The 20,300-nt window shown below is 44.0% G+C and overlaps 1 protein-coding gene across 2 annotated transcripts in view; it reads right to left on the bottom strand.

The window, feature by feature from the left end:
• The window catches only part of UBE2L3 (ubiquitin conjugating enzyme E2 L3), a 54,796-nt gene that overhangs the window by 6,015 nt on the left and 28,481 nt on the right, over positions 1–20,300 (bottom strand). For both annotated transcript variants that reach the window (XM_019814934.3, XM_023241707.2), the window contains one exon: positions 1,992–2,178. In XM_019814934.3, the coding sequence (XP_019670493.2) occupies positions 1,992–2,178 (187 nt within the window). The remainder of the gene's footprint in view (positions 1–1,991; positions 2,179–20,300) is intronic.

The following is a 20,300-nucleotide window of genomic DNA, read 5'->3' as shown; positions in this document are numbered from 1 at the left end:
ACATAATAATAGACAGCAGAAACAAGGAAGCATATCAGCAAGTGCCAGGGACAACATGCCTGATGTATGTGAGGACAAGCTACAGAACGATTTTCCAGAAAGAAACCCTAACTGTCCCAAATAACAAAATAGCAAGTCTGCCCATCACTTCACACACAACAGTACCCTGTACCAAAATTTTTATCTTAAAAAGCCTGCCGGCAAGGGCGCCTGGGTGGCTCAGTCAGCTGAGCATCCGACTTCGGCTCAGGTCGTGATCTCACAGTTTGTGGGTTCGAGCCCCGCATCAGGCTCTGTGCTGACAGCTTGCTCAGAGCCTGCAGCCTGCTTCAGATTCTGTGTCTCCTTCTCTCTCTCTGCCCCTCCCCCACTCATGCTGTGTCTGTCTCTCAAAAATAAATAAATGTTAAAAAAAAAAAAAATTAAAAAAAAGCCCACCGGCAAGTACCAAAAGAACGAAAAGCCTATCTCAGGTATCTGACAGGTATCTAATTTAGGGGTGGAGGGGAGCCCAGCATTTTGGCTATGCGCCTACATCTGTCCATCCTGAGCAGCTAGTCCCTGAAGAGGTGTGGAGCACTTTTACTTGTGTTTGTATCTCCTACAAGCCTCAATGCCCCTGGTCCCACTCCATTTCTCAGGTAAGGGAGGAGATCTTGTAACTTTGAGGCCTGGCAGTCTTAGCTGTGGCGCAGCCAGGCCTGGAAGGGCTTCCCCTCCCAGGGCATGGTGTTAGATACACACAACTTGGGCTCCTGAAGTTGTGTGAGAGGCTGACAAGGCATTCCGGAACAAATGCAGCTACAGCCTTCCAACACAGAGCTAGGAATTTGTATAGAAAAACAAAAACAAAAACCAAGTATGTGCACTTAAGAACAACTTCATCAGCTTTTATAAACATCACGTCGTCCATGATCGAAAGTCACGTCCACTGGAGATCTCTCTACCCAGACTCAACATTTAGACCCATTCCTTTCTACTACTGAGCTGTGAAAGCCTGATGGACACCTTTCATGATGATTATTTCAAACAAGAGAGGCTCAACTTCCCATGCAAAAGGATTTCAACTCCATCTTCCAGGGGTTCCAATGAAAAATTACTATATCAGTCTGAAAAACCATCTGAGGCCTTCCACCCTCATTCACTCCCTTTAATCTGAAAAGATCGTATAGTGGTTCAGGTGGCTACGCACCAACAATATGAGATTAAAAGTTCAAAAGAAAGTTCTGAAGTTAAGAAATAAAAACTAGACACAGTCCATAACAAAATCTAGATACTTCCAAGGGACAAGAGGAAGGCCAACCATAATAATGAATCAAGTACCTTTCCCAGAAAAATTAGCACATGTATGTTCATACAGAAGTACCTGGACACATGGCCACATTCAATTGCAAGGAATTCCAGGTCCACTAAAGCCAACTTTGTGCTTTTATCTGGGCACACAGCCCTTGACCATGCCCCTTCCCCCCAGCACCACCCACTCTGAGCCACTGGCATTGTGCTGTCTGCCAGGTAGCTTTGATTTGCACCCTTCTTTTAGCCTGGCAGGGCCTCTTCAACCTCCCTCCCTCCTTCAAGTCTGAGTTCATGTGCTAACTGCTGTATGAGGTTACCTTAAACACCATTCGCCCTTTCCCACTCAAAGTAGCCCCACAATCCTTCATGAAAACTTCCAGGGACAGTACCTACACCCCCTAACTGCACAGGCAGCAAATGCTGGGCTGGTCTATTTACATGTGTCCCCACTGGTCTGCGAGCACAGGAGGGCCTCCTCAAATACCTGTGCAGGTCAATGGTTTGACTGAGATGTGCCCTGCCCATGAGGAATGGCGGGAACCTCAGCAATACTTGTGCATGCACTGGAGTTGGGTCAGGTAAGATTTCTCTGGAATCTGTGAAACATGGCATTAGAAAGGACTGAGGGGCCCCTGCCCCACAACAGCATCCCCAGAAGAGCACCACCTGAGAAAGACACAAGAAGCATGCCTTACCTTGGTCGGTTTTGGTTGCTGGCTTCCAGTTTTCAGCACTAATTACCGGCAGACAGACCTGCCCCTTTTCATCGATGTTCGGGTGATAGATCTTTGTTTTAAATGTGATCTTCGGTGGTTTGAATGGGTACTCTGCTGGAAAGTTGATTTCGATTCTGAAGGCCCCCTTATCATATGGAGGGTTGTCCTGCAGGGAATGAGAAAAAATCAAAATGAACACGCTACAGTTCAAACACCTGTAGCTGAGACAGGACTGTCCTGTTTACTTGAAAAATTAACTTATTTCAAATAGTATGCCAATTGAAGCCTTGTCACCTTCAGGGCAACCATCAATCAGTGTTTCCGGAGCAGGATGTCCGCAAAGCTGCATAAAGGTCTGCAACTGGCCGTGTGGTCTCTTTCTCTTTGTATCCTTAATAGACTTTGTTTGTTTGAGTAGGTTTAGGTTTACAGCAAAACTGAGAGGGAAGTACAGGTATCCCCCACTTTCCAGAAGTTTGAGTGACGCCACTTTGCTTTCTTGAAAGGCCTATGTTAGTACCTGTTTTGCTAGCCAACAGACAGAAATCTGAAGAGGATTTTCACTTTTACCAAAAAAGGCAAAAAATGAAAATAGCATTCAGCATCTGTTTTGCAGCAATCATTTATAGAGAGCACTGCACCTGGAGCAGCCAGAGTGGTGGCGCCGACAAGTGCCTTCTTCAGGAACTGCACTCAGCATCTCAGAGTCAAGCCGTCAGAGCTTTGAACTGTATCTGTAAACATCTGTGCTTTACCTTGACTTCTTTTGTCTATCTGTGCGCAATACATGTCCCTAAGGTATCAGACAAGCCTGAGAGGTTAATTTTGGGGTCTGGAAACACTAACAATTTTTTCCATATAAATTAATAGTAACTAAATGCTTCTTTGTTTTACACCATTTTGGCTTATAAAAGGTTTCCTAGGAATGCTCCAGTTGTGTGTGTGAGTGTGTGTGTTTTAAGACTTATTTTTAAGTAATCTCTACACCCAACATGGGGCTTGAACTCACAACCTTGAGGTCAAGGGTTGCATGCTCCACCAAATGAGCCAGCTGGGTGCCCCAGAATGCTCCCCTGATAGCAGGGGAAAGCTGTACTGAATTCCTATATGTCCCCTCCTCCACTATCAACATCCCCCATAGAGTGGTTACAATCGATGAACCTACACTGACAGCTCATTGTTATCCATAGTCCAGTTATACTAAGGTTAATTCTTGGTATGCATTTTGTTGGTTTGGTATGGTATCATACATTATAGGTGGAATCATTCAGATTAGCATATTTCATTTAGTTACATTCATTTAAGGTTTTGCCATGTTTTTTCATGGCACGATAGCTCATTCTTCTTAGCACTAAATATTTTGTTTTCTGGATTTATCACCGCTTACTCCATTCATCCACTGAGGGACATCTTGGTTGCTTCCAAGTTTAGCAATTATGAATAAAGGTGCTATACACACCTGTGTGTCAGTTTTTGTGTGGATATGCATTCCTAACTCCTTTGGGTAAACACTGAGCAGCATGATTCCTAGATTGTAGGTTAAGACTATGTTTAGCTTTGTTAAAAAGCACCAACTGTCAGGGTGCCTGGGTGGCTCAGTCGGTTAAGCAACCAACTCTTGATTTTGGCTCAGGTCATGGGATGGAGTCTTCCAGCAGGCTCCGTGCTGGGCATGGAGCCTGCTTGAGATATATTCTCATTCTCTCATTCTCTCTCCCTCCCTCCCTCCCTCCCTCCCTCCCTCCCTCCCCCTCTGCCCACTTGTGCTCTCATTCTCTGTCTCTCACAAACTAAACATTTACATTTTTTAATAGTTATTTATTTTTGAGAGAGAGAGACAGACAGACAAAGCATGAGCGGGGGAGGGGCAGAGAGAGAGGGAGACACAGAATCTGAAGTAGGTTCCAGGCTCTGAGCTTTCTGCACAGAGCCTGACACCGGGCTTGAACCCACGAACCTTAAGTGAGATCATGACCTGAGCCGAAGTTGGACACTTAACTGACTTAACCACCCAGGTGCCTCCAAACTAAACATTAAAAAAAAATCACCAACTGGGGTGCCTGAGTGGCTCAGTCAGTTAAGCGTCCAACTTTGGCTTAGGTCATGATCCTGAGGTTTGTGGGTTTGAGCCATGTATCAGGCTCTGTGCTGATAGCTCAGAGCCTGGAGCCTGCTTCAGATTCTGTGTCTCCCTCTCTCTCAGCCTCTCTCTTACTCACACTTTCTCTTTCAAAAAAAAAAAAATAATAATAAACATTAAAAAAACAATCACCAACTGTCTTCCAAAGCGGCTGCACTATTTTATATTCCCACCAGCAACAAATGAAAGCCACCAAGACATCCTCCCCAGCATTTGTTAGTGTTAGTGTTTTAGACTTTTGCCATTCTAATAGGTGTGTATGGTATCATGTTACTTTAGTTTGCAATTCCCTAATGACAATATGATGTTGACTATCTTTTCATATGCTTATTGTCATCTATATATCTTCTTTGGTGAGGTATCTATTCAGATTTTTTGCCCATTTGAAAATCAGACTCTATAGAGTTTTAACAATTTTTTGTATATTTTCGGATAGCAGCCCTTTATCAGATATGTCTTTTGCAAATATCTTTTTTGAAAATATGAACAGTCACACACAATATGAACATATAACAACCCAACCAAGACCACACTGAGTGCTAACGGTTCAAAGAGGTGGCGGAACTCCAGCTGAACTCTGGGGAACAGAGCTTGCCCCTAGTTACTATCCACACATGGCCAGAACCATGCCCCACATCCTTGTCCCTAGGACAGCTCAAAGATCTAGACTTGAGGACAGCTCAAAGATCTAGACTTCAGGGCCTGGATGCCCTGATGGGCCCAGGAGCCTCTGAGAGATGCCCCAAGAAAAAGAGCCCCAGACTCTTCCCACCCTCCCTCTACCTCCAGGGTTGAGCAAACCCTTCATCTACTGCCTTTTCCCAATACTCTGGCTCTCCTGCGTGCCATCCAGGTGTGCCATGTCACACCCAACCCAAAGAAAGCTAAGCTTCACAGAGCGCCCAGGAATGCTATTGGCAGCGCCCCCCCCCACCCCACTTCAAGCCCCAAACCATCTGGGCATCCTCCAGCAAAACATGGCTCCTCCGCTGGGAAGCAAGGCTGGCTTGCACCAGGTCTCTATACTGCCCTGTGTTCTAATCCTGCCCAAGGAAGGGAGGCATGGGGCAGGGGCTTTGGAGGACAGGTAAAGTTGGGGAAGGCTGAGGGGCGAGAGAAGACTTCCAGACAGATATGACTAAAGACTATGATGGTGAGGCCTGGAAGGGGCAGTCTGGGGAAGACAAGAGGCTGGGAGCAGACAGTGTGGCCGAGGGGTTACACAGGGTCTTCCTAAGGAAAGCCTGGGGCCACGTTTAGGGCTCCGAACTCCCCCTGAACAGCGGGATATACTCTCAGATTAACCTGTGGGGAAGCTTGTAAGGCAGTTGGAGACTCAGGGTCAGGAAGAAAGTGGAGATGCTAACTAACAGTCTGGGTCGTATGCCTGTGTGAGGAGACTGACCTGCACACACCTGGGAAAGGATGTTAGGAGAAGACACGATTGGGAAATCATTTTTATCCTAACAAATCCTTCCCTAATCCCTTCTTCATGAACACAGATTTTTCTACAACACTGTCCAGAAGTTAAAGTGGTAGCAGACCCCTCCCAGACCTTGCCCTGTCTGCCCACCCCGAGTCACTACCTAGGACAGAGAGCTCAACTCACTGTTACAAATATACACATTTGTACAAATTACAAATGGAAGGAACTCAGAGAATACTGCTTTTGTTTTTTAGGAGAGATTTAAATTTTCTAAGTAAAAATCATGTTCGCTTATACTGCTTGAGCAAAGTGAAAAGAGCTTTCCTTTATAACTTTTGTTTGGCTTGTGATTTCTGCCAGATTTATTCATTCACTGCCCCAGACTAGTCACCAGCCTTGTGCCTTGCCTTGTGCTGGGCGCCGTGCTAGGAGCTGAGAGGCAAGAGATAGCTGGTCCCAGTTACCAGTATTAACCTCGGTTCTACCTCCTCCTTGCTGGATAAGCCTGGGACATTCTTGAACATCTGTAAAATGGGAGTGTAACAGCAGCCTGCACTGATGATGAAGTATGAGCACATACAGTCCAATGAGCCTGGCACCTGGGAAAAAGCTCAAGAAAAGCAGCTCTCTTGCTACCAGAAGCAGGACAGGCTGAGCCTCTCACCACAACCCAGGGAGTGTGGCTAAGCTCACCTTAACTTCTCCGAGACTCTGTCCTTGTCCGGAGCTCTGGGGAGGACCAAAGGAGTGGCTCGAATGTGTGCTGACACACAGACTGTCCACCGGTCCCAGGGACTTTCGCTGAAGGTGTGCAAAAATTAAAACACAGAAGAAGCATATACCTTCCAGATAAAGGCCTAAAGCCCCACAACTTTTGACATTTCAGACCTAAACTTATTATGCATGACCCTGACTAATGTTTTTCTGTCATTCCCACCTTTATGTATGCCTTGCATTCCCTTCAGCTCACATTGCTGTGTCAAGGAAAGTTTTTAGATGTAAAATTAATTTCTTCTGATAATTTTTTTTCTTCTGATAATTTTAACATGTCATAAATTACTGCACAGATTTTAAATTTTACTCTCTCTCCTGAAGATGCTATAGGTGATAAGCCAAACATGTATCCACTCTCCCTTTACATAAGTGTATTTTATCAACAGTATGGTTGAGAAAAAAGGAAAAAGAAAAATAACTTTGATATCGCTTTCGTGCTAAGAATCCCCTTTTCTGGGTCATCTGGATGGCTCAGTCAGTTGAGCGTTCAACTTTAGCTGAGGTCATGATCTTGGGGGCTCTGCGCTGACAGTGCAGAGCCTGCTTAGGAATTCATTCATTCATTCATTTTTTCTCTCCCTCTCTGTCTCTCTTCTCTCTACCCCTCCCCCACTCATGCTCCCTCTCTGTCTCGAAATAAATAAACTTAAAAAAAAAAAACCCTTCTCTGCATTTGCTTCTAGTCATTACACACATGCATGTAAATAAGATTCGACCACTCTTTACCAAAGACTTACTACATGCTAGCTGTTTTTCTGTCTTATCTCCAATTCACTTCCCCCAACAGCACCCTCAGGCAGACGCTGTCATCACCCACATCTGGAAACTTAACAAGTGAGGTGGAAGTTGAGTAATCAGCCTAAGACCCTAAACTCACCCTTCCTCTCCTGCAACACAACTTGCTGCATGTGCAGGCATACCTCTGGGCCCATCCTCGTCACCTCTGTGGGGCCTGCGGGCAAGAGGCACTGATGAGAATGTGCTGATGCTCATGTGGCTTGCTGTATCATGAGTCACGAATTGTCCTCTGTCCCTGTACAAGAAGTCTTTTGTCTCCTGCCAGCGTCCAATAAGCCGTGGCAGGCTACCTTGTTAGCTTGCAAGTAGGGTAAAAACTTCAGATCCTTCACAGTTCTCGACACCAACTTTGCAAGGCACAAAGTCATTCTGTGGCAACTAAGACCAAGAGGAAGCTCCTCCACACATGGCATCAGACCATCTGGGGCCGTTTACCCATGTGTCCTACTCCTAACCCTGTGGCCAAACCTAATCTTTCCTTTCCAGGGCAACCCTTCAAGAATCTCAAGACCCCACTGCACGTCTTCCCTTTCTTGAATGTTGACCCTGATTCCTTCAGTTTCCCCACAGAAGTCACAGTTTGTGTCACTGCTGTGACTGCATTCTCTATGATGCAATAAGGACACCACACAGCTCTCTGGCAGCCACAGAGGAAGTCAGTCCAATCCTCCCACTCCCTGACGTACGTGGACTGCTGCCACATGGTGTGTCCCCACAGCATGTACACAGCTAACTGTCTGACACCACATGCAGGACTCATGGCTGACTTGATGCACACAGGTGGATCCTGGTTTAGAGCTAACGAACATGCTGTCCCTTCTTCACTCCAGGATGAACTAAAGGCTCTGTGTATCGCATCCACTTCTGTCCATTTTGGTGACGACCCCTCAGTCGCATCCCATCCTTTCCCCATGCCTCACCCAGCAAGCTAACAAAGCCCGAGATTCACAATGATGCCAAGCCCAGACCTGACCTGCTGGCTACCCGCCCCCCATAGTTGAGCTGTGCTGTTAAAGGGGAGCTTTCTATGCTCTCATGCCTTCAGGGTCTACTCTAGAATCTTGTCAATTGGGGCTCCTGGGTGGCTCAGTTAAGCGTCCATCTTTGGCTCAGGTCATGATCTCATGGTTCATGGGTTGGAGCCCTGCATTGGGCTCTATGCTGACAGCTCAGAGCCTGGAGCTTGGTTTGGATTCTGTGTGTCCCCCCCCCAGCCCACCCACTCTCTCTGTCCCTCCCCTGCTCATCCTCTCTCTTTCTCTCTCTCAAGAATAAATAATCATTAAAAAAAATTTTTAGAGTCTTCTCAAAAGCTGAGATAAGCTCATGGGTCTTCTGAACACAGACAATGTCTTTTTACCCTTTGTAAACTGTCAAGTATTTATTCTTTTGTAGCTATTCTGAAAATAAGCTTCCTGATTGCCTGAATCACAAAATCTGCTCAATTAGTAGGCTGATTTTGCACTAATGTTGCTTTCTGAATGAGTTATTTGTACCATTTCCAACAATTTGGTTCACAGGGTTTTTCACACTATAGTTGTCAATGAAGACCCCACACTACAGAATTCCATCATACTGAAAGTATAGTGGAAGTAATCTTAGAACTGGTTTTCCAATCTCTCATGACCAAACTACCCTATGAATTATAACTAAATTTAAAAATCATGCTCAGTGGGGCACCTGGGTGGCTCAGTCAGTTAAGCATCCAACTTTGGCTCAGGTCATGGTATCGCCGTCCGTGAGTTCGAGCCCTGCGTCGGGATCTGTGCTGACAGCTCGGAGCCTGGAGCCTGCTTCAGATTCTGTGTCTCCTTCTCTCTCTGCCCCTCCCCCACTCTCACTCTGTCTCTCTCCCTCTCTCAAAAATAAATAAACATTAAAAAAATTTTTTTAATGTTTTAAAAATCACAATATCCATGAACTGAATTCAACAAGGAATATTCTCTCCTCCGAACTCCTATGTACTTCTCACAACACAATCCACTACCCCCAGGAATGAAGTAGCCTTATTATTATTCTTCATAGAAATATAACAAAAGCAACAACAACAACAAAGTATTAAACATTCCATCCTCCAGATAATAGCTGTTAGTCCCTGCTGCGTGGCCCTGCTATGTTCTCTATGCATATGTAGCATAAACAAAGACATTTTATTCTGGATATCTATACATATATATTTTTTAATTTTTTTAAAGTTTATTTTTGAGAGAGAGGGCTAGCAAGCAGGGGAGGGGCAGAGAGGGAGGGAGAGAAAGATTCCCAAGCAGGCTCTGCATTGTCAGCATGGAGCCCGATGTGGGGATCGATCTCACAAACCGTGACATCATGACCTGGGCTGAAAGCAAGAGCCAGACACTTAACTGACTGTGCCACCCAAGCATCCCATCTATACATATTTCTTATAAGTAGTTATAAAACTGAAGTCATGCTGTCTATATAATCTTTCATAACTTCTGTTCATGTTGCTATCTATACATTGTCTTCCACTCTGCAATCCAGATGTTTCCCATTTCTGTCAGGCCACAACACCTTGCGGGTGGAGCCACACTCAATGTTACAGAGACCATGGAGGGCAGTGCCCCTGGTGGCTTCTGTCCACAAAGCCTGTGCCTGGTTTGGACAGGAGCTCAACAGTTCCCACCAACATGGAGGGATGCTCTTCTCCCTAAGAACATCCCCAGTGCAATCTGAGGTTGGTGGCAAAATTATTTTTTATGTATGGCACTGGGTCAGAAACCAGGGCTCCCCTCACTTGGTTTCAACCATTACAGCTACAGAAAAGCAGAAGGAAGAAGCTCCAGGACAATCAACAGGAAAGCGGAGAAGAGCAGAAAACACAAACCAAGGCTGGGCCCTGAGACAGGCAGGACTTGGCTCCTCCTCAGTCCCGAAGGACAACGTAGAAAAAAGGAAGGTATCTGGAGGGTGAGGATTTCCGGTGAAATGGGCTATAAAGTGAATAAGGATCCAGAAAGGAAGGTGAGAGATTACAACTACAAATGTAGCAACAAAAAGGTAAGAGAAGGAAACCAAAGCTTCACACACGCTCCTGGAGGCCAGGGTGGAGCTGAGGGAAATCTTCCTTCTTCCTTGACAAAAAATAACCTAACACTAAAGGAGCTTTTATATTGTGCCTGGGAGAGTGCCAAATACTTTTAATCAAGAACACCACACCAATCACCAGAGGGCAACAGGAAAAAAAGGAAGGAAAGGGTGCTTATGTCACAGACATCCCAACACCCTACTAGCTTCAGAAAGTAGGTTTTGTTACAAGTGGGGAAAAAATGTTTTTTAATTGAAGCAAAATTCACGTAACACACAATTAACTATTTTGGCACACACAATTCAGTAGTATTTAGTGAATTCATAATGTTGTGCAACCACCTCTAATTTTAAGACTTTCTTTGCCCTCAAACACTCTGTATCCGTTAAGTAACAAATGGAAAATCGAGGCAATAAAACTTTGTTCAATTTATTACATTTTTGCTTCAGTAGAGGCTGAGGGGACTTGGCCAGAGGTGGCTAACTTCTCCCAGGAGGGAGAGGAGACAAGCTCAAGGTTGAAGGAGGGACCCTCAGGCGGAGGCAGGCAAGCCAAGAACACACACTGCTTTCTACAATCTGGCCCTAAAGTTGTTAAAATAACGTTCACTACTAACAGAGACAGAAATCCGCGTTTGTTGTAGAAAATGTGGGATGTGGGCAGGCAGAGAAGAAAATAAGCTCCTCTAGTCTAGCCTCCCTGACAGAGGACTGGGGCCAGAACCCTAGTAGATGGCATTCCTGCCCCTTTTCTTTTAGGTGAAGGCACATGAGGCTCTCTCTCACATGCTGGGGAACTGTGCGCACAGTGCCATAACACCTTTATTTACTTTACAGGCTGCCACCAACATTACCCTCATCACCCATGTACACTTATCTCCTTGATCTTCCTAATGGCTGCAGCATATTCTGCTGTCTGGATATACCACAATTTCTTTACTGCTACCCCCACTGCAGGGTGTGAACTCCGTTTCATTTGTAAAGACAATATCAATAGTATCACGAGTACCTGTGGGAGCAAGCATTAAAGACCCTACATTTTTTTTTAATTAAAAAACAAAGCTACCATGTATTCCAAAGGCATCATTGGCCAGTGCCCCTTCTTCACCACAGGAAAAGCACGGGAGGCAAGGTTGTAGGGAGCCATGAGGATATGGTAGCAGCACTCACTCTGGGAAGCCACAAGATCAGTGATGTTCTCATATAAGAAGCCTGGGTTTACCTAAAACAGAGGGAAGTGGTAGCAAGGAAGCCTTGCTGTTCTGGTGGGCTCTTCACAGCACTCTGATAGCTGCTGCATTTTGATCACCTGTCTTCTCCATTAGTCCAGGAGATGCCTGAGAGCAGGGACCCAAGGCAGCCTTAGAACCCCGCCTCAAATGTTTGCTAAACTCAGATTCTCTTCTCGATTATAAAATCATCAATGCCAGTGTTTACGTTATTCTTTTGAATATGGCCAGGAATGGGTCAGCTCTCAGAATAATGGTTTAACATACCTGAAACACAATGACCCCAGAAGTCAGAACCAGCCTGGAGCTTGTACACAGAAGAGAAAACATTTCTACAACTCTGGATATCCTAGGCACCAGTCACAGCTTAGAGTTGCTAATAAAGTAGGAAGTATGAGAATCTCACAGTCAATCTAGGTGGTAGGGAGTCAATTCTAGGTCATTCACATGGAAATAACACAAGCTCTTATTAGGAAAGAAAATCTGATTATTGCCGCTTTTTTTTTTTTTAAAACCAAAGCTAGGGGTGCCTAGGTGGCTCAGTCTAGCTGAGTGTCTGACATTGGCTAAGGTCATAATCTTCACGGTTCGTGAGTTTGAGCCCTGCATCAGGCTTGCTGCTGTTAACGTGGGGCCCACGTTGGATCCTCTGCCCCCTACTCTCTGCCCCTCCCCCACTCACATGCTTACATTCTCTCTCAAAAATAAACATTAAAAAAAAAAAAAAGCTAATTACAACTGAATTAAAAAAAAAAAAAAAAAAAAGACCCAAATAACCCAATTCTAAGAATGGCCAAGGTAGGGGCTCAGTTGGTTAAGTGTCTGACTTCAGCTCAGGTCACGATCTCACCGTTCATTAATTCAAGCCCCACGTCGGGCTCTGTGCTGACAGCTCAGAGCCTGGAGCCTGCTTTGAATTCTATATCTCCCTCTCTGCCCCTCCCCCACTCACACTCTGTCTCTGTCTCTCTCAAAAATAAACATTAAAAAAAAAATAAGCAAGGTAACATGAACAGACATTTCTCCAAAAAATACATATAAATGGCCAACAAGCACAGGAAAAGATATTTCAAATTATTAGCCAACAGGGAAATGCAAATCAAAACCATAATGGGATACCACTCTGTACCCACTAGGATGGCTGTAATTGAAAGGACAGACAATATCAAACGTTGGCAAGGATATGGAGGAATTAGAACGCTTACACATTGCTGGTAGGAACGTAAATGATACAGCCACTGCGTTAACAGTCTGGCAATTCCTCAAATGGTTAAACATGTAAACACTCAAAAGAAATGAAAACACACATCCACCTAAAAACCTGTACATGAATGTTCACAGCAGCATTATTCATAACAGCCAAAAAGTGGAAACGATCCAAATGTCCATCACCTGATGAATGGGTAAATAAACCATGCTATATCCGTTATAATGAATATTTGGCAATAAAAGGAATGAAGTATTGATACATGCTACAACAGGGATGAACATGAAAGTATTATGCTAAGAAAGAAGCCAGACACAAAAGGTCATATGTGGTATGATTCCATTTATATGAAATATACAAAATAGCTAAATCTACAGGGACAAAGTAGATTTTTGGTTGCCTCAGCCTGGGGGGATGAACTATGGGTGGGGGGTGATTCTTTTGGGAGTAATGAAAAATATTCTAAAATTGTAGTGATAGTTGCCTGTGAATAGACTAAAATCCATTGAATCATACACTTTAAAAGGATGGCATGTATGGTTTATGAATCTCAATAAAACTGTTAAAAAAAAAAATCAGGGGCACCTGAGTAGCTCAATCAGTTAAGTGTCTAACTCTTGATTTTAGCTTAGGTCATGATCTCACGGTTCTTGAGTTCAAGCCCTGCATTAGGCTCTGCACTGACAGCACAGAGCCTGCTTGGAATTTTCTCTCTCAAAGTAAATAAATAAACTTAAAAAAAACAAAATCAAAGCAAACACAGAAACAGTGGTTCTCAACTAAGGGCGATGTTGTCCCTCTCAGACAGGTTTAGAAATGCCTAAGGGTGTCCTTACATCGTCCCAATGACAAAGTTGGCCACTGGCATCTAGTGGACAAGAAACAGGGACAATATGACACAGATAATCCACACACACATACCAAAATGCAGCGTACAACACAACCTCATTGAGAAATACTGCTTTAGGATAATTACAGATTGAATTTACAAACCGTGTGTGAGGTGCCTACTATGTGTGTCACATGGTGCTAGGCACAGGAAGTAGAAGGGAAACAGATTTCAGGCTCCCACCTGAATCAGAACTCACTGAGATAGATATCAATATCACAATACAGCAAAAGTCACACTGTGAGCAGTGCCCAAATAGAAGGGGGCACAATGATGGGTGGGTCACACCAGGCCCCAACAGGCTGTCCAGCCAACAGGCATTCCCCCATTTCTTTGCTGGCAAACTTCTGGTTTTGTATGCAGTCACACTGCTCCCTCATTGTGACCCAGGGGTAAATCCTGACTGATCTAAACCTGTCCGACAGGTAGCCACCAGCTGCTAGTGGCTATTGTGCACTTGAAATGTGACTCTTCTGAGCTGAGAAGTGCTGAGTGCAAAACACCACCTGGATTTCTGAGATCTTGTATTTAGTTTATTTTATTTTTTTAATTTTTTTTTTTAACGTTTATTTATTTTTGAGACGAGAGAGACAGAGCATGAGCGGAGGAGGAGAGAGAAAGAGGGAGATACAGAATCTGAAACAGGCTCCAGGCTCTGAGCTGTCAGCACAGAGCCCGACGCGGGGCTCGAACTCACAGACCGCGAGATCATGACCTCAGCCGAAGTTGGATGCTCAACCGACTGAGCCACCCAGGTGCCCCCTTGAGATCTTGTATTTAAAAAAAAAAAAAGAATGCAAAATATTTCAGTAATAATTATTGATGCTGATTATATGTTGAACGATATTTTAAATATATTGCATTACATGAACTATTTACAAAATGAACTCCCAAATGAATTTTTAAACATTTTAATGGGACTACTAGAAAATTTTAAAGTACAGCTGTGGCTCACAGTATGTCCCCACTGGACAGCACTATCCTACTTCAGCCAGTGATTGCTACGGGGTGGGGTGGGGGTAAGCCATGTGTCCTGGTTCTGGATAACATGTGAAGGGCCTGTGGGCAGCTTCTGGGATAGGTGTCTTTGCTCTTGGTCACATCACACTACAGGAATGATAAAACTTCACAGACATAAACACACACATATTAATACTGGAGAAATCTGAATAAAGTCAGTGGACTGTATTACTTAATTTTCTGGTTATGATATGATGCTATGGTTATGCAATAGGTGAAGGGTACTGCCGATCTCTCTATATTATAATTATATGAGAATCGACGATTACCTCAAAATAAACAGTTCAAAGAGACAGAGAAGTGAAGGGAAGAGAAGGTCCTCTTCCGACCCTGGACACTGGGGCCCTGCAGGAGTCTGCAGTACTGCAGCAGCTTTCTGACAGCTGGGTAAAAGCTGGACTGAATTGAACCAAGGTCAGGAGAAGAGGGACAGGCAGAATTCAGGTCCTTGCTCACATCACTGAGTGGCTGGATTAACCGGCTAAGAGCACAGAGCATGCACCATCAGATTTTGTCAGGTGCAGTAACTTTCCCTTTGCAAAGCTAAATTGAGTTGGGGGCTTCACTTGGGAGTCAAAAGTGACCTCACCAGTACAAATGGTGACTGCAGAGAACACAGAAGGGTAAGATTCACCAAGACCAGGGGATGGGGAGTTTCAGAGAAGACTCAGGAGGAGGAAGATGAGTACCCTAAGCAGAAGGGGCAGCCTCCTAAGCAGGAATAGAGGTCATGTTCCTGAGAAAATGCGATGTCTCTCTCTCAAAGTTAACAGGAATTTGATGCAACAATTAGTTTTGAGTACCCTAGCCACAGCCCAACTTAGGGTCAACTGGTGGAGGGCACTGACCTGTAGCCCACACAACAAGGAAGCAAAGCTGTTTAAAAGAGGCTGGTATATGGGGCGCCTGGGTGGCTCAGTCGGTTAAGCGTCCGACTTCAGCTCAGGTCATGATCTCACAGTTCGTGAGTTCGAGCCCCGCGTTGGGCTCTGTGCTGACAGCTCAGAGCCTGGAGCCTGCTTCACATTCTGTGTCTCCCTCTCTCTCTGCCCCTTCCCTGCTCATGCTGTGTCTCTCTCTGTCTCAAAAATAAATAAACATTAAAAAAAAAAAAAAAAAAGAGGCTGGTATCCAGCACACATCAGGGAGATTTGACGATAAGCCTGTGAGGCTCTGCAAAGAACTCCTGAAATGGAAAAGCTTGCACAGAGACAAAGGTACTTCCAGTTTTCAAAAGACGACATTAATCAGTGCAACTGATGCCCATCCTCAAAAATATTCTGGAGGGGTTCACCAGAACCTGGTATGTGTGGGCACTGAAAGGAGACAGCAGTGAGCCCCAGGAGCCAGCACGGAGACCGGACAAACTGCAGTGTCAGAGAGACTCTACTTCCTCTCCCACCAGCTGGCGGGGGGCACAGCAAGGAAGTACAAGGCTTCTGCAGAGAGCCTTCATTTCATTTTAAAAACAATTCTTGGGGCAGCCTTTGATATACAAGGCCTCAGGGATACAAAGATGACTCACAAGTCTGCAGTTCTGAAGCCCAGAGGCAAAGACATTCAGGGCAGCTGACTGGAGCACTGACCACAACATTGGCTGAAGTAAACACTTGTTCTGCGCCTGCCCTGCAGGAGCACCATCAACCTATTTAGTCCCCTGCCCACTGTGAGAGGCAGGGACTTATGACTTTTACAGATGAGGAACTGAGGCACAGACCCTTAGAAGGAAGACTACTGTCACTGCTGGAATGTCTCCACCTGTGAACATCTTACCTTCTAAATAAAAGGTAAAACTAGCAGCAGTACCACCATAAGTTCAGGGTGACAATGACATGGCACAGGAGTAGCCCAGGCAAGAAAGGAACTCAAGATGGAATAAATTCCTGCCTTAAAGAACTAAGCACTCAAATCACAAAATTAGAAAAGGACAAAGAGCAAACACCAAGGAAAGAGAAGACATCATAACATAAAAGCAGAAATTAACATGAAGGCAAAAATTAGCTATTCACAACACAGAAAAAGAATGAAATTTCTACTTCATGATACTAAAACTAGTATGACCATCTTACCCAAATCCACTAGAACACAAAAAATACATTCCAATCTCACATATGAACACATATACAAATACACTAAAGACTAGTAAACTTAATACAATGGAATTATTTTAAAAAATAGTCCACAGTGAAAGAGGGGTTAATTCAGAAAGGGAAGAGAGATTTAATTAACAGGTCACTTTGAAAACCCATATCATAAAATTTAATTGACAAGTAATATGGCCTTTAATGAAATCCACTCATTCCTGATTAAAATTAAAAGATTTGAGAGCAACATCAACAAAATGGCAAAGCAAGCAGCTCCAAACTCCTATTCCTCCACAGAAACATAAAACAAAACAAAACCAAACAAAAAATGCACGCAAGAAACTGTCAGAACCAATTTTGTAAAAACTTGGGAAAACAGTCCAAGGTTTACAGCAGCTAAATAAACCAAGAATCAAGAAAAAAAGCAACTGAAAAATGGTGGGAAAGCTTTTGTGGCAATTTTATCTGCCCTTACTCCACCTCCTCCCAGGCTGGGCAACAGACAGTCTTGCAGATGGCAGCCTCTGTTTCCAGTGTGGGACCCTGGTCCCCGGCTCCAGAGGGAGCAGAGCAGAACTTACTCGCAAATTATTGTGTCTGTCTGTTCTAACGTGTCCGGGGGCTACCTGAGGCGCTGACACACAGTGCTCATCTCTGTTTTGCCTAACTCAGAATCCACACAGGGTGAAAAATCATAGGCACTGCTCAAAAACATTGTAAGACACAAGCCACCTGGAGCAAAAGATAATGATTAAGACTTCCTAAAGCAATGGAGGAAAAGCCAAGAAGAAATCTAGGGAAATTGACATTCAAAAGTGCTCAACTATACTGGGGAATTGAGAAAGCCATGCACATGCCTCGAACAGGCTACATGCTCAGAAAAGTCCTGAGAAGATCTGAAATTTTCACCCACTGTCTAACTACAGCCTCAACACAAGCAAAAAGTAAAGGCTTGGCTCTGTGTTGAAGTAGTACCCTAGACAGAGCCAATCTGCACAGACCGAGACTTTTTTTAAGGCTTCTGGCATCAAGGAAATTTCAGCCCAAACACTGGTAGAACACAAGTGAAACCTTTAACAATCAAGAATAGCAAACCCCAGGGCGCCTCGCTCAGTCAGTAGAACACGCATCTCTTGATCCTGGTGTCAGGAGTCCAATCCCCATGGTGGGTGTAGAGATTAAACAAACAGGGGTGCCTGGGTGGCTCAGTCAGTTAAGCATCCGACTTCAGCTCAGGTCATGATCTCACAGTTCATGATTTGAGCCCTGCATCAGGCTCTGTACTGACAGCTCAGAGCCTGGAGCCTGCTTCAGATTCTGTGTCTCCCTCTCTCTCTGCTCCTCTCCTGTTCATTCTCTGTCTCTCTCTCAAAAATAAACATTAAAAAAACTTTTTTTCAAACAAACTAACCAGCAAACCTTGGGCAAGAGGGAGAATCTGATTCCAGATTACAATATTCAAATGTCCAGTTTTCAATAACAACAACAACCACAAAGTATACAAAGAAAAAGACGGGCGCCTGGCTGGCTCTGTCTGTAGAGCACATGATCTTGGGGTTGTAAATTCAAGCCCCATGTTGGGTGTAGAGATAACTTAAAAATAAAATCTTTAGGGGCACACCAGGGTGGCTCAGTTGGTTAAGTGTCTGACTCTTGTTATCTGCTCAGGTTGTGACCTCATGATCAGGAGATGAAGACCCACGTTGGGCTCTGTGCCGAATATGGAGCCTGCTTGGGATTTTCTCTCCCTATCTCTCTGCCCCTCCCTTGCTTGTGGATGCTCGCACACACTCTCTCTCAAAATAAATAAACTCTAAACATAAATAAATAAAGGGACTCCTGGGTGGCTCAGTCAGTAAAGTGTCCAAATCCTCATTTCAGCTCAGGTCATTATCTCTCAGTTTGTGGGATGGAGCACCGCAGTGGGCTCTGCGCTGACAGCACGGAGCCTGTTTGGGATTCTCTCTCCCCCTCCTTTGCGCACACATACACCCTCTCTCACAAAATAAATAAACTTTAAAAAACCTTAACATTTATTTATTTTGAAAGAGACAGCACGTGCAAGTGGGAGAGGAGCAGAGAGAGAGAGGGTCAGAGGACCTGAAGCAGGCTCTGTGCCGAGAGCAGATAGCCCAATGCAGGGCTCAAACTCACAAACCATGAGATCATGACCTGAGCTGAAGTCAGATGCGAGGTAAGCCACCCAGGCGACCCTAAGATTTTTAAGTAATCTTTATATTCAACATGGAACTTGAACTTACAACCCCAAGATCAAGAGTCGCATGCTCTACCAACTGAGCCAGCCAGGAGCCCCAATTATAACCCATTTAAAGGAATAAAATAAATCAACAGAAACCACTCCTGAGGAAGTCTAAACACTGGGCTTACTAGACAAAGAATTAAAATCAACAGTCTAAAACATGCTCAAAGAAGCAAAGGAAATAGCGGACAAAGAGCTAAATAAAACCAGGAAAATGATGTCTGAACAAAATGAGAATGCCAATAGACAGAAATTGTAAAAGGGAAACAAATTTTAAAGCTAAATAGCGCAATAAGTGAAATGAAAACTTCAGTAATTGGACAGTAGGTTTGAGTAAGCAGAAGGAAGACTAAGAAAGAATCACCTGAAGTTAGAAAAACTGAAATTATCCAGTCTGTGGACCAGAAAGAAAAAGGAATAAGGAAAAGTGAACAAAGCTTAGGGATATATGGGACACCATCAAGAAGACTAACATATACATTATGGGAGCCCCAGCAGGCTAGGAAAGAAAAAAGGGGCAGGAAGAATATTTGAAAAAATAATGAGCAAAAACTTCCCAAGTTCCATGAAAGATTAATCTACACATCCAAGAAGCTTAATGAACTCCAAGCAGAATCAACTCAGAGAGATCCATACCAAGACACATAGTCAAATCACCAAAGAGATAATCTTGAAAGCCATAAAAGACAAGTGATATGTCTGGATCTTCAGTAAGACAAACAAATGGTTTCTCACCAGAAACCACAGAGGCCAGAAGGCAGTGGAATAACATATTCAAGGGGCTGAAAAGACCGTCAGCAAAAACTATCCTCCAAAAATGAATGAGAAATTAAAATATTCCCAATAAAAAATTGAGAGGGGCACCTGGGTGGCTCAGTGTATTAAGCAACTGATTCTTGGTTTCGGCTCAGGTCACGATCTCATGAGTTTATGAGACTGAGCCCCTGACAGTGCGGACCCTGCTTGGGATTCTCTCTCCCTCTCTGTTCTTCCCCTGCTCGCGCACATGCATTGTCTCTCTCCCTCTCTTTCTCTCTCGTGCTCTTTCAATCAATCAATCAATCAATAAACTTAAGAAAAAAACCTTGAATTATCACTTTCCCTAAAAGAAATACAAACAAGAACCCACCCTTCAAACTAAATGAAAGGACAGTAACTTAAAGCCATATGAAGAAATAAAGAACAATAATAAATGTAACTACACAGAAAAATATAAAAGCTAATGTTATAGATTATTGCACTCTAGGTTTATAGCTGCTCTTCCTGACAATAACAATATAAGAATGGGAGGTAATGGAGATGTATAGGAGCAAAGTGCTTGAATACTACTGAAATTAAGTTGATATTATTCAAACTAAGTTGTTAAAAGATTAAGATGTTAATTGCAATCCCCAAGGTAACCTCTAAGAAAATAGTAAG

Source organism: Felis catus, chromosome D3 (genome assembly GCF_018350175.1).
Source record: "Felis catus isolate Fca126 chromosome D3, F.catus_Fca126_mat1.0, whole genome shotgun sequence".
Taxonomy (NCBI): domain Eukaryota; kingdom Metazoa; phylum Chordata; class Mammalia; order Carnivora; family Felidae; genus Felis; species Felis catus.
This window is presented reverse-complemented; position numbering and strand designations above follow the sequence as displayed.